Raw genomic sequence first — 14538 nt, 5'->3', positions numbered from 1 at the left:
CTATTTGCCAGCAAATGTTTTCAATCCTGGACCAGATCCATTCCAGGTTTGCTGGATCACCCAGCTTTACTGATGAATGTGTATTCTCTCCAGCCTAGGAAAGCTTTAATAAATCAGGCCTATTGTTTGTACTGATCTAATATGCAGGTTTTTCCAGACAAAAGAGGGGGAGAGGACCCTGTCAAACAGAGTTACAATCCAATTATACAGGTAATTGTAAGAGGATATGATGGCAATCAGAACATTTGCAGAGCATTTACACTTTTAGCAGACTAAGCTTTTTTCTACCTATTATTCTGGAAGTTGTTAGTTAAACAGCCAACTATATCTCAAAAATAAGGTTCATCCCAGGTGGGTCCACTACCAAAAAATCACACAGCATGTATTTGCATTCATCTGGCCTATATCTAAATAGTGCACTATAAAACAGTTTGAGTTCTTTGTGCAGTTTACAGTGTTGTATATTTATTGTATGTAATAGAGGGATATTGTCAGATAACATTGCTAGACTTATTTTAAATCAGATCTTGCTAAAAGTTTGAAAATTCCTAACTCCCTTTGATGCTGCTTATGGAAACCTCTTAGCAGATGCTCCCTGTCTTTTGAATGTCAGTTACAATAAACGTGTCCTATTCACATAATACCAAGTTGAAGTTACCTCTAAAACTAAAATTTGCATTACAGTTTTTCTGTTTTAACAATAAATATTTGAAGAGCTGTTTGGGTTCTGAAGACTTTGGGTTACTTTGCAGTGGGGCCATGCTCCAGTGTTTTAGCTGCATGTGTATACGCAAGAACAAAGTATATATATATATTTATACTAAGATATTTACTTAGTTTTATTTTAGTTTTCTATGTGGTTATAATTGCCATTTTTGGCACCTGGAAGAGAATTTCACATACGAGTAGCAGGATCTCTATTTGCTTGGCCTTATAAGGAAAACAAAGACCGGCATGTTTAAAGAGCTGGTATGTATGGTCTGCTTGGTATTTAGAAACAGAACATAAATGAGAATATGTTTATTACTGACTAGACACTTTAACATATAACACAGGTACTTGTTTTAATCCCAATATTGTATCAAGCGTGACAAGCTGAAATTCCAGATGATGCTGAACTACAGGCCCCATCATGTAGTGTAACACCTAGACAAAAAATTACATTTCTAGCCAGGTTGGATAAAAGAAGTTTTTTTGCTGCTTTGAAATTTTCTGTTATGGGGCCATGTGGTGTACCTTCTGCAAACATATCGACCAGCCTGTCACTTCTTCATGAAGCAAACAGAGTTGTGCATGCTACCGGGAATCAATGAACTCCCACGCTCATGCACAGGAGGTACATCATTTTGGCCTGGACAGTCAGGATGGGGACCCCAGGATAGGACGATGGAGTGAGCAGAGAGGAGTTTATTTTTTTAAAATGCACTTAGGCAAGAAAGTTTATTTTACACAACATTACCAGTCTCATCTGCAATAAAGGATCCACCTAGTTGCATTTTTTAATATTTACTGCGTTAAACAGAAAAATTCTGTCAAAAGAACACACAATGTGCAAAACCCAGTACACATTCCAACTCTCTTCTCAATAAACACTGACAAAAGTTTTGACTGGAGTTGTACTTGAAGAGATTATATGAGTCATGTATGAATCTGGTGGTGTTGAATTTTGGTGTGAGCAGCGCCAAGGTTTTCAGTGAGGTAGTCATACTGAGATGATTGCTGTGCACTGCAGTGTGTTATTATTATTATTATTATTATTATTACCCTACAAGAGTGAGATAGGGGCACCTCTGGCTACTGAACACAGTCCAATGTGAGTCGCTTGGGCTCGCCATAATACATGTTACAATCAGACCATACAAACTCTTAGATGGAATTGAAGATTACCACCACCTTTAAAGCGTACCTAAACTCAGAAATTTTACTTTACATAAAAGAATAGACAACCCTTTTATGTAAGGTAAAAATTGTGTTGTTTGTTTTTTTCTTTTAAGTGCAACACCCTTTTTTTAAAAAAAAAAAGGGTGCAGCACCGCCCCCTAATTCTCAATTGAATTGGAGCGTAAAGCTTCCCGGGATACCTACGGTATGTCACGCATCCTGGGAGGCTCTTGGGTGCTCCTTCTGCGCATACTCGAGCATTTCAAGCATGCGCAGAAGGAGCCTTCTCGTGCAAAAAGAAAAATTTGCCGATCTCACACAACCGCAATGAGATCGGCAAGTTTTTTTTACAACCTACTTCACCCTATCTTGCGCTTGGGTCAGGTGACAATGGAAGAAGGACCCGAAAGAAGAGGAGAGGATGGCGTCGGCCAGAGTTTCGGCTCAGGGACGGATGCCAAGAACACGTGGGACCTGATGGAAGACACCTCTGGATGGATTGGACTGCCCTGCGGGATTGAAGGTGAGTCTTTTTTTTTTTTTTTTTACGCACTTTTTAGTTTAGTTCCTCTTTAACTGCTAACCTTATTTTCAAGGAAGGGAGATAGCAGGTGAAGATGAGGTGATAGCATGTATGTCAACTTTAAAATGTGAAGATTTCTAATTTCTCATAGGTTTTTCTTGTTTTGGTCTCAGTAAATACTCCACCAATGGTAGATTAGCCAAGAAAATTCTGTAAAAAACCATTGTAACAGCAAGAGCAGCAAGAAAAGGTGAATGCTGATTGATCTATTAACTCATTATTAATTTAAAATGAGCTTTCATTCGATAAAGCCACATCATACAGAGAATAGAACTAAATTATATTTACTAGAATACCTTGATTAGTTTTATTCTCAGATCAAAGTAAAATGTTTTCAGACAGGGAAGTAGATTAAGTTCATATGATATGGGTTTTGTGATGAAAGAAATAGCCTACAATTTTTCAATCAGTGCTAGAAATTATCCAGAGCACTTGCAGATTGGTAAAACTATTATGCTCATAGTAAATTCTTGAAAATGTTCCAACAAAAAAAATGGCAAAAAAAGACTGCTGCTTCTTCAAAAAATACCATTATTAGTTAAGGAGGATGTGTTGAGGATGATCTGGCAAAGGAGCGTTTGTTCATCCTTCAAACACCCGTACCATTTAACAAAAGTTGTACACCTGCTCGAATATAGTCATTGGAAATGATTGTTAGTGATCACTAGTGATTACTAGGGATGAGCATTCTCACGAAAATTTCCCCGAACTTCCAATGGTTCCGCAAAATTTGGCGAACCAATTTTGCGAAACCATCAGAAGAGGAAATAAAACAGGAGGACTCCCAGAGCTGCATTCAGCCCTGTGAATCCTCCCATTTTGCGATCCCCGGGGCACTCGAGGTTATTTAACCTCTAGTGCCAGCTGATTGAAGAGGATTTCCAGGGCTGCATGATACAGCACTGGAAATCCTCCTGTTCGGCGAGAGCTCGACCTCTCGGCGAATCAAAAGACTGTTCTCCCTTACATCTTCGGTAAGCGAGAAAGCCCCGATTAGCTGGAAGATCGAACTTAATATTCTCACTCGCTCATCCCTAATTATTACTAACAGCAGCAGAAGGAATGGCTGTGGGGTGTAAGCAGGAGGAACCCTGATGAGCTCTCCACAATAGTACACAAAATTGGTTTAAAGAATGGATTATCACCTAAAAGGATCACAATAATTATAACAACTGACAAAAATCTTTCCTTTGTACAACACTTTAGTCTTTAAAAGTAGTGGAAAGCATTGTACTACTAAAATAAACACTGAGGAACAGCAGTGCTCTCCTCTTCTTTCAAAATATATAAAGTCTATATTGCAAACTATCTTCTTGTATTTATCAGGGGTGAAGCCTCTGTGCCAATCACCGGCCAAAAGCAATGATACAGGCACTGGCTCCTGGCCAATTACTAGTATACACTGTCCATTGGCTGACTATTATTATGGATGGACCAATGTGCCCAGATTGCTTTTACCATGGCTTCAATAAACTTTTTTAAACTTAACCTTATAACTTAAGGGCAAACCATACAATGGACTCTGCTGGTCAGTCACTGTTAAGGTAATTCACAAGAAGCACCCCAGTTGGCCAATATATTTTAAACAAACTTGAATATACACCTGAATGATTCCTGAATGTCAGTACAATTATGTTTGGTTACAGCTTTGTCAATTAGATAAAAAAGACCACAATGTTTTAATGGGAACACATTACTGTTTACTTCTCTTTGTGTGGGTTAGTAAAATTTGACTTCTTAGGTTCGAGCACTGGACTTTTGATTACATTTTTTTAGAACCCCTGCAAGAAGTCTTGGTTGATTTTCGTATACTAATGTTATAAAAGAGAACAGTGTAACTATTATTGTTATTATTATTATTATTATTATTAATAATAATAATAATATTTAATATATTTATTATTATTTTATAACAGGTTTTATTTAGCACCAATATATTTTGCAGAGCTATACATTAAATAGGGAACTATGTCTAGCTTAACTGTGTGCTCCAAAATGTGTACTCCAGCATTCTGGTAGTTAGCCCTATGTTTGTTATTACTTAATTGTAAAAGTTCTTTAAGGATTTATTCATTATCATATAATAGCATAACTTCTAAGGGTTTTAAATAAATTATTTACTGTCAAGAAATAAAGCAGACCACCAACATGAAAGCCATTTGTATAAACAATTCTGTAAGTGTAGATGTCATCGGTCCTTAACTCGTTCTTACTTTGTGTGTTGATAGAGCAAATATTTGTGTGCTTAGTAAAAATGTTTATAAAAATGTGGGTCTCATGTACTCCGTTCAGGGATTTGCTTTTTTAATAACTGCTACAACTGTCATTGCACAAGGATTTAAACTCAGGAAATTGTAGAGAAATACTGAAATAAGGAGTTGTTTGTAATCAAAAGTGGGGTGTTGTTTAAAATTTTTATTTCTACAATGTTTTTTTAATTACTATAATGTTTATGTAGTTTTTTTATTAGTTATATGACTTATTTTGTGCTGATTAACTACTATCTGTTACTTAAGCTATGTACACAGGTCCAATGGTTCTCGCCCGATAATCGGCTCAGGGCCGATATCGGACGAGAACCTGGCGTGTGTACAGCGCCCGTTGTCCATCGTCTGAATGACCATCCTGGCGAATCCACGGACGATCGTAATGCAAAGGATGGGGAGAGCGCACAGCGGGGTGCCACTCCGTCATTCCCCCGCCCCCTCCATACAGAGCTTGTTCATGCATCGTGCAGTGCTAGTTGTTGGAAAGGATCTTTCACGATTCTTTCGGACGACAAAGGACTGCACGATGCATGAACAAGCTCAGTACAAGAATTGCACGTGTGTATGCAGCTTTACTCTATTGTCATGGGATTTTGCACTTTGTTATTAATTATTAATTAAATAACCCAGACTGGACCTTTATTCATCAACACATCTGAGGGTATAATTGTTTGTAGGCATTGCTCAATGCAACAAGATTCACCAACAGCAACATCCCCTTGGCTAGTGTAATGTAGTATAATATGGGAAGATATACCAGAGGACCTGAGGCTATGCTTAACAAAAGCTAGTATGTGATACAACATCTCATTTATATGTTATGCCTACTAGCAAATTCTCTAAACAATATCCTTACCTGTATGCAATCTGAGCATGTTAAATGTTAAATTTCTGTAATTTTAATTGAGCCCTGTGAAAAGCATACCAGACACTGAATGCTTTCATCGTTGGACATTGTGAACTATTCTGAGGAGTAATAAATGGAGAAAGTCTAATTTCTATGTCCACCACAGATTTCAGTCAGTTATGTTTTCCCAATTTTTGTAGGAAAATGTCAATATACTAGCCACATCACCGAATAATTTACACCATATAAAAAAGACCAAAATAAGACTTTACATTGGTCTTAGCAGCATATTCCCATGATAATGTATTTATTTACTGAAAATACAGTTACATATTAGACCTAACACACATGTGTTACGATGTAAATGACATCGTAGTTCTGCTCCTTTGGCAGAAAGTCATAAAGCTAATCGTTTCGTGCCAAACATTCGCCTTGGTATGTGGATTTTACATGTACGTTATTCCCAGGCCATCTTTAGGCAAAGTCTGTCCTCGCAGTATATTTTATTACACTTTCTGTCACTATTTATGGAACCATCCTTTAGTTTTTAACATGTTATGTATTTGCTGTCATTTTTATTGTTTTATGATTTATATTTGATATATAATATTTAATAGAATAATATTTATAATTAATATTTAATAGATATTTATTAGAATATCCTCACAAGGAAACAAAAAGTAGATTTGGGTGTAACTAATTCCACTCACTATAAACCGTATATATGTTTATTCTTAGTATTTAAAACGCACATCCTATGGTTTCCATAGACTTCAATTGGTGCTGTTTGCATATGTCTAACCACACTTGTTGCAAGGGGTTGCATGAAGGTTTTGCAAGAAAAATGTAAAAGTAACCACTTTGTTTTTTTCATTTGTGCGATTTCAATTTCCAACAGTGACATTTTGTAGAAATTTATTCTGAGCAAAACCAAGTAGAAAACTTTTACCAGATTTCTAATAAAAAAAGGGCCCAAATCTAGGGATGAGCACAAAATATTCTACTAGGAAAGATTCTACCTGAATTCTATTTGAAAAATATTTAATTCTATTCTATTCCTTACTATAAGATGAGTCTCTGAGGTCACAATGTCTGATTCTAAATGATTAAATGAAAAAATTCTGCTGTTAATTGTATTGTTCCAGGGGATATTACTGTAACATGAGGCCTGAATCTACAACACAACAACTCCATTGTACACAATCAGAGACAATCAAGTAGATATTTTGCCTGGTAAAATAATTTTCCTGGTAGAATATTCTATGTTGCCTACCCAAATTAGTATGTATTTTATGTTATTTAGTAATCTATGATCACTAATGAGAGATGGTACATGAAATTGAAGCTACTTCCTCAGTTTTAAACTCAATTTATTACAATTATCACCGATGACTAAAAGATTCAAGAATAAATATTCTCCTGTGGTGGTACTCTCTGCTTATGACAATCAAATAAAGAGAAAACATTTCTCAGTTTAGGTGAAACATGATGCAATCGGTCTGATTTATTAAAGCTCCCCCAGGCTGGAGAGGATACACCTTTGTCAGTGAAGCTCGGTGATTCAGAAAACCTGGAATGGATTTCTTCAAAGTCATTTCCTATCAAATGTATGTTTGTATCCTGGACCAATTCCATTCCAGGCTTGCTGGATCACCCAGCTTTACTGAAAAGTGTATCCTCTCCAGCCTTGGGGAGCTTTAATAATCAGGCCCAATGGGTGTGATTTAAAAAGTCTCCAAACTAAAGTAGATAGACTATCAAGAGAGAACCTAGGTGATCCAGATCCCTACTAGGTTTCCTGTATCACCCAGGTTCTCCCATGTTAGTCTATCTTCTCCAGATCTCCTATCTTCTCAAGATAGAAGATCTCCTATCTTCTCAAAATATCCCAATCAGGCCCAATGGGTCTGACTCTCCCCCATTTATGAATTAGTAATATTAGGATTTACTAATTTCATACAGGGTGTGAAGGCTCACTAGGTTTTTTTTAAAGTACAACTATCCTTTGGATAGGCAAATGACTTTTTAGCATAGATACAGCATTTAACAGTTACCTAAGAAACTTTGTAAAAAGGAATCACATAACTAAAAATTATTGTCAGCAACATGTCATGTATTCCTTTTATTGGAAACAAATCTTGCTGTTTGTATGTATCTATCCATTTAAATGTCAATTCCTCATCATTGGACAAACAAATCATTTATCAAATTAGAAAAAGTTGATCATTTTCACATTTTTCTAAAAACTGATAAGCATTTTTTACAAATTTTTAATTCTTTTTTTTTTCTAGGAAAAGCCTGCATGCCATTCACCTGATACTTTGCTTTGTCAACGCAAGAATAGTACATTGTGCTTTGTTATGTAATTACTGTCTAGTGACCATTATCTAAAAAAGTGGTCGCCAACTTTTCGGACTTCATTGATCTATAAATTCCTGCACATGCATAGGGAGCCGTGTGTCACTCAAAGGGGAAAAAACTTCCCCCCGAAGTGACGTCAAGATGCCGGAACCGGTCCACTCTCCCATCGCAGGCTCAGACTTGCTTGCTGAACATCCTGGGGGGACAATAGCGCAGGGCTGTGATCTGTGGGGTCAGGAGAAGTTCCCCACTGGGGGGCGCACCGGCCAGGTAATTTTTCGGCGGACCACCAAAATTGGTGATCTGTAGTACATTGTAATTGGATTTCAGCTTGTTTACAATAAATTTTTTCAATGAGAAATATATTAAAGCAGCCATTACTGACGTCTCCTGCAAAATCCAGTCAACTAGCAATCGCAGAAAGAAGCCAAATAATGTCAGCCTTGTATATTCCCCATAAAAATGGTTATTCGATAACTACTTGCAGACTTATTGCACTAATGTGCATACTTATTGAGCTCTTGTTGGACTCACTACATTAGCGGTTTTGCATTTTATATGTAGTGTTGTTGTGTTTCCATTCATTGATGTGCTTTGCTGAATACCACTGCAAAAGGTTCAGCAAGCAAACATTCTTTTATTGAACCAAAATAAAGCACAAATATGTGATCATAGGTTATACTATATATGTGACTTACATAGATGAGGCCAGAGAAGTATCTTTCTCGTAGGTTATGAAGAACAGATGCTTCATTAAGGCAAGTCAGCTCCGCCATGTCCTCCACTTTGGAGAATTTGGGGGGGTTCATTTTCTGGATATCATCCTTGTTTAATGTGAGTTTCTTTCCATTTTCCAATTCCACCAGGACCTCATCACCTTTCTCTTCCTTGATACTTGCAGCTTCAAATCCATGTTTCTCGGATGGCACCCAAACCTGTTTTTTGGCTGTCCAATCTGCCTGGGCAGCAGGGCTGTTGATGTAGTCTTTGTCCAGAAAAAGGAATTTTTCATCCTCGGACATTTGTGTTTTTTGTGACATTTTGACTGAAAGGTCACCTAGTAGACAAACAGGAAAAAACGATTAATGACAAAGTTCATAACATCTAAACTATAATTATGTATATAATATTTTCTCCATAAGTTTGGATATTAAAAATGTTCCTTTTCAGATGCAATCATATTACCAACCATTTTAAACTGGCAGAAAGCCTTCAATTCTACTTTATGAGAGCTTCTGTGCCCCAATTTCTGCAGACACAGATGTGAACTATTTACGCCATACAGCTAGATATAGAACTTGACCAAACATTGACCAAACTAGTGATTTTAGTGTTCAGCTGTGTAAGATTAGAAGCCTTGACTGGCTTTATGGGCAAATTTAATGACTTTGTTTTACGATACTTCTAAGATCATTAAGGAATCACTCCATGTACAATCGATCTTTATTTGACATGTTTAAGCTGCTTTTTCTTTCCCATAGACTTGTACGAGGAGAAAAGCAACTCTGAAGTGTAACTCAGCTATTTTCAACCAGAATTCTGTGGAACCTCAGCGTTCCTCTGGAGGTTGCTTTGGGTTCCTTGAACTGTAGCTTATGGACCCCATATTTCATGATGCCCGCATAGTCCTGGGGTCAAAGCCAAGCGAAAGTTCTAGAAACATGGCACTAATAATCCTATATTTATTTTTATAAAGGTGGTATTCGCTCCACAGCTGTAAAGAAGGCATTTTCCTACTGTCCCTTAATGTAAGAGGCTTTTTCTTCATTGACCCCACCAAAAAAATTGTTTTAGCAGCAGTTCCCCAAGACCTGTACGTAATTTTAAGGGTTCCTCAGTGGTAAAAAAAAAGCGCATTTGAATAATTTTAAATTGTCCCAATGCATGTTAATGAACTTTTCCATCTTATTTTTAAATATTTGATTCCTACTTTTTACAAATGTATTGTTTTAATTATAAAAAAAATACTAAACTCTAAATCCTTTACTACAAACTACCCATTTTATAATTATCTTTGTTTACCTACATAAGTATAAATTAGTTCCTATCTTCGACCTGTAAAATTTATGATATATTTTTTTATCCAAGGCTCCACTGAGGGCTGCTTCTGCCGAATTCACAGAAGCAATGCTAGTTCCACCGCGGAACAGACCTTGGAGATTCAAGCAATGGTGGCAGGAACCTCTGTTAATCAGTTAGCTTCTATTCTGAGTCTATTCCCTGCTAACAGATGGACGGTAATAGCCTGGGAGACTGGTGGGTGTTTAGGAAGGAAGTCAGCGGAGGAAAAATGAATACTTAAGATAAAAGTAAGGGGGGTTGTAATGAGAAATTAAAAAAAAAATAACCCATAGAAAAAAAATATAAAAGACACAGACGGTGCTGAAGAGATGGGGAAAAATGTAAATAAAATAATTTATGTGTGGGATACAGAAGTTAAACATTTTAAATTAGCTAAAACATCATTTTGGTACACTTCATCAGCACTGATCACATAGTGTCTGTATTTTCCCAACATGTGCACTGGACATTGCATGTTTTACACAAAAATACATAAACAACCCACACCATCCCTGACAAAAGAGTAAAGGGTATAGAGAGTTTAAACAGATTATAGAATTTAGGGAACACTGCTCATTTGTCAATGTAAGAATGGCCTGTAAGCCAGACAAGTAGTTTAATTTATGGTTGAGTAAGCCATAGGTGCAATGGAGACCAGAGATTTGTTGTAAATGTGGCAACTGCAATTTAAGCCACAATTTAGGTAAATGAATCTTCTGATTGCCAATTTAAGGTCATTTCAGTATAGTGATCAGCCACTGATGACCACAAAAGAAAAATGATCATTCTTTGATAAATGTGGCAAATTATTTTCCAAAAATGGTCCAAAATGTATTTTTTTAAACTATTTGCTACCTTAAGTACTGAGATCAGTTTTTTCTTTTGTACAGCACTACTAGAGGATTCAGGTTTAAATTGTGAGCAGACCCAAATGAAAATGGCCTGTTCAGGATATTGTCATGGCACACAATGGCAGATGTGTCTTAAACATTTAATAAATATATATTTTGTATTTATTTACCAAATCCACAGATTAAGTATAGAAGGCAGCTTGATCTATGCTTATATGGCAAATTCTTGGTAACAAAACCAACGAATAAACAAATATTGTAATAAAGGACCGTATAGGCTACTATTAATGACTTCTTATTTTAAACTATCTTCCTAAGGTTTAAGCTGAACCATTGACCTGGAAAATATATCAGTTTCAGGAGTTTGGACCTCACTCTATTGTCTATGTTTATTCTGTGCTAGTAATTCGGACCAAGTTCAAAGACAACTTTTTAGGATAGAGGTTTACATGTGCTTCTCACTACAAATGTACTTTAAAAATAAAAATGTGCAGCCAAAAAACTAGTATTGTTACACCTACCATAGTGCATAGTGCTAAGAGTGGCTTGGACAAACACATCAACATTACAAGAACAAGAATATGAACTATTACTAGCTACTAACTATGGTACTGAGCCAGGCAATTCCATCCTTAGATAATACAATTATATAATGCAAATAACCCAAGAATATTGGTGATCCAGTGACATATATATATACACACACATATATATATATATACGTGTGTGTGTATCACTGGATCATCTTTAACCTTGGATTAATTGTTAAGCAGTACAACCAAAAGCACAAAAGGGCAACAACAAAGTACCCAGTGCTAATTATCAAAGTCAACACTTTACTTTCAAGATTTCTACACCAATATTACCATTTCCGCTGCTGAATTTTCCACTAATTACCTTCATTAGAGAAAGGATGTTATGCCTGGAAACCACCCTTTTAATCTAAGTTCCCACTGAAAAACCCCTAAAGCACATTAAACACTCATCTGAAAGTGACGTGGGAATAAAGGTTTAGTCTAGAGGAGATCTATCAGCTGTAAAACAGGAATGTAAACTATATCAAACTCCTAACCCAACCCAAAGAATATATTTTTATCAGTTACAAGGCAACTCAACAATGTGTGAAGAGTTACACTATAACAATGGCCTGTGTACAAGAAGAAATTAAACTTTTATATATGTGCCATTTAGGATATCCATGAAAGACCTGTTGGATTTTCTTTAGGAGAGCTTCTAGATTTACAGAAACAGCAAAGTGTCTAAACTGTGAAGAATTATGCATGCTGCTTTTTTCTTAAATAAATATTTAAGCCCCAAGTTAGTTTTGATTAATCTCTGCCCTTCTTTCTGCAGCTTTCTTTTTCTTTCTTATTTACTAGTTTATATTTTGTTTACTATTGTTTTCATTATTTTTATATTGTGTCTATTCAGTATAGCTTTAAAAAATTACTCCTTTTTTTACTTTATAAAGCTAAACTCCAGTGATTATTATAACCATACAATCTGTCCTTCTATACTTTATTGCAAGGGTTTACTGCTTTGCATACAGGATAATAATCAAAGTGATATCAGGTATTACTATCCCCCTGGCAGCCAGCTCTGCATTTTGGACAGTCCAAAAACTAGGAGGGCCCTCAGCATCCTTCTTTATAATGCAGGACAAGATTATAGGGGGGATTAGGGGATCAGTCAGCAAGGTGAGTATAGCAATTTATTTAGGCAAAATGGGAAGTTAACCCTTGCAGAGGGTCATCATAAATGCTTTTAACCCCTGAAGTTATTTCCATGATTATACTTTGTACCAGAAATGTCATTTTATTAGTGTCATTTTAAACTGCTTCATTCTTAGGGCATTACATTTTAGCACAGTGCACCATATATCCATATTTTATTAGTTACATTCTGTTATTTGAAATAATTGGTCAGGCTTCCCATCAGCTGCTTTTACAGTTCATTGAGCCATAAAGGCAACATTTCTGCGGTAGGGGGTCCTTACATTGAAAAAAGCTAAAATTGGTCAATGGTGACACTTATTGATTAAAACAGGTAGTCAGAAAACTAATTCTGATTTTATTGTCAGACTATATCCATTGCATGTGAATGCATTTTTTTTTTTAATCAATCTTGAATTAAAATGTTAAAGAGGTCTATAAATATTTCAGAGAAATGTAGAAATGGAGCCAAGATGCCTAGTGTGGTCGCCTGCTGGTATTGGCGCAGGGCACCATATAAGGTTCTGTTACCCCTAAGACACTAAAACTAATCCAAAACAAATACCTTTTAGGGAAACTTGCAGAACATGCGGTAAACAATCAAGACTTTCAATAAGATTTAAATAATCTTTACAGACATATACAACCCCCTGGCCCGATTTCAAACCAGGTGAACGGATATTCACAGAGCAACAAGTAATACAAAGCTTCTGGCTCTGAAAAGGTTAACAGAAAGCAAAATGTGACATTTAGTTTGCTTTGTGTTTAAAAATAGTTTTAAATAAAACAATTAAACATTTATATAATAAAGTAGCATACCTATTTTACAATTTTCTTTTGCCAGGTAACACACACACAACTATCTGACATAATAAATGCAGTACACTTGAACAACCATATAAAAATGATTCTACAAATACAAATTTTAGGTTTACAGGAAATGTGGTAAATTTAACCCATTGGTATATAACATATTTATCTATTCTGTTCTTTAGCTATACTGACTATACCTGCCATACAGAATCATACCCTCTCTTTCTTTCTAATTGACAGCCAATAAAATATTTCTTCTGACTACTTACAGATATCCAATTACTTGAGCAGAGATTGAATTGAAGGCAGAGACTGGAACCTGTACAGCTCACAGCTGGGACAGTCCAAATTCCCCTCCAGTTTCCAGTCCCTCTATATAGACAGTGGGAGGGATGGGGAACAGCTGGAGGGAGGGATGAGAACTCATATAATGTAGGTACAGGCTGACCAAAGCACCTAGTGCAAGAATTTGCTGTAACCCCTTAGCTATTAGTAAAATACTTTGTGCATAATATATTATATATTGTATATATATATTATATATATATAATATATATATATATTATATATATAATATATATATATATATTATATAAAAAATAGTTTATGAAAACTAACAAACTTGTAGGACTTTATCTAATTCTTATGTGTAAGTTCCACGTTTAATTACTTATTTAGTAAGAGTGAACTGCCGGTATATACACACGGATATGTTTAGATATAAAGCAATGTGGCATGAGCATTAAACTGACACTAACATTGTGTAATCTTTATTCTTTTTCATTTTCAGCCTTTTATATGACAAATAGTCATTTGCTTTCCAAAGCAAACTACATGCCCTTAACAGTGAAATGGTAACCGGACATACAGAACATTATTATTGTACATTGTGCTTTTTTATGTTTTTAAGGAAAACAATACAGTGAGCGTTTATTACCATCCAGCTGCTATGTGTATAGACTTTTTTGGGATTTATAGATCTAAGGAGTTTGCTTACCACTGCTGTGATCTATTATTTCTAGGAAAATGACTTTTTATCTAACCCCTTCATCTGAAATGATGTTGAGATAGAAGTCCCCTGTGGGCAGCAGATGATTCCCAGTCACACAGCCCATAACGGGGGGCTTCCCATGCCTGAGAATGGGGAAAACACACAACAAGA

General features: G+C 35.9%; 1 protein-coding gene across 1 annotated transcript in view; it reads right to left on the bottom strand.

Moving 5' to 3' along the window:
• Positions 1–13758, bottom strand: part of MYH11 (myosin heavy chain 11) — a gene marked incomplete in the record, with an annotated part of 63312 nt that extends 49554 nt beyond the window's left edge. The window contains 2 exon segments of the mRNA XM_072418981.1: positions 8638–8996; positions 13646–13758. Of these exon segments, the coding sequence (XP_072275082.1) occupies positions 8638–8979 (342 nt within the window).
• Between the last annotated feature and the right edge of the window lie 780 nt (positions 13759–14538).

The sequence above is a fragment of the Pyxicephalus adspersus genome, chromosome 7 (assembly GCF_032062135.1).
Source record: "Pyxicephalus adspersus chromosome 7, UCB_Pads_2.0, whole genome shotgun sequence".
NCBI lineage: Eukaryota > Metazoa > Chordata > Amphibia > Anura > Pyxicephalidae > Pyxicephalus > Pyxicephalus adspersus.
The sequence above is the reverse complement of the archived record's forward strand: the minus strand, read 5'-3'. Positions and strand labels throughout refer to the sequence as shown.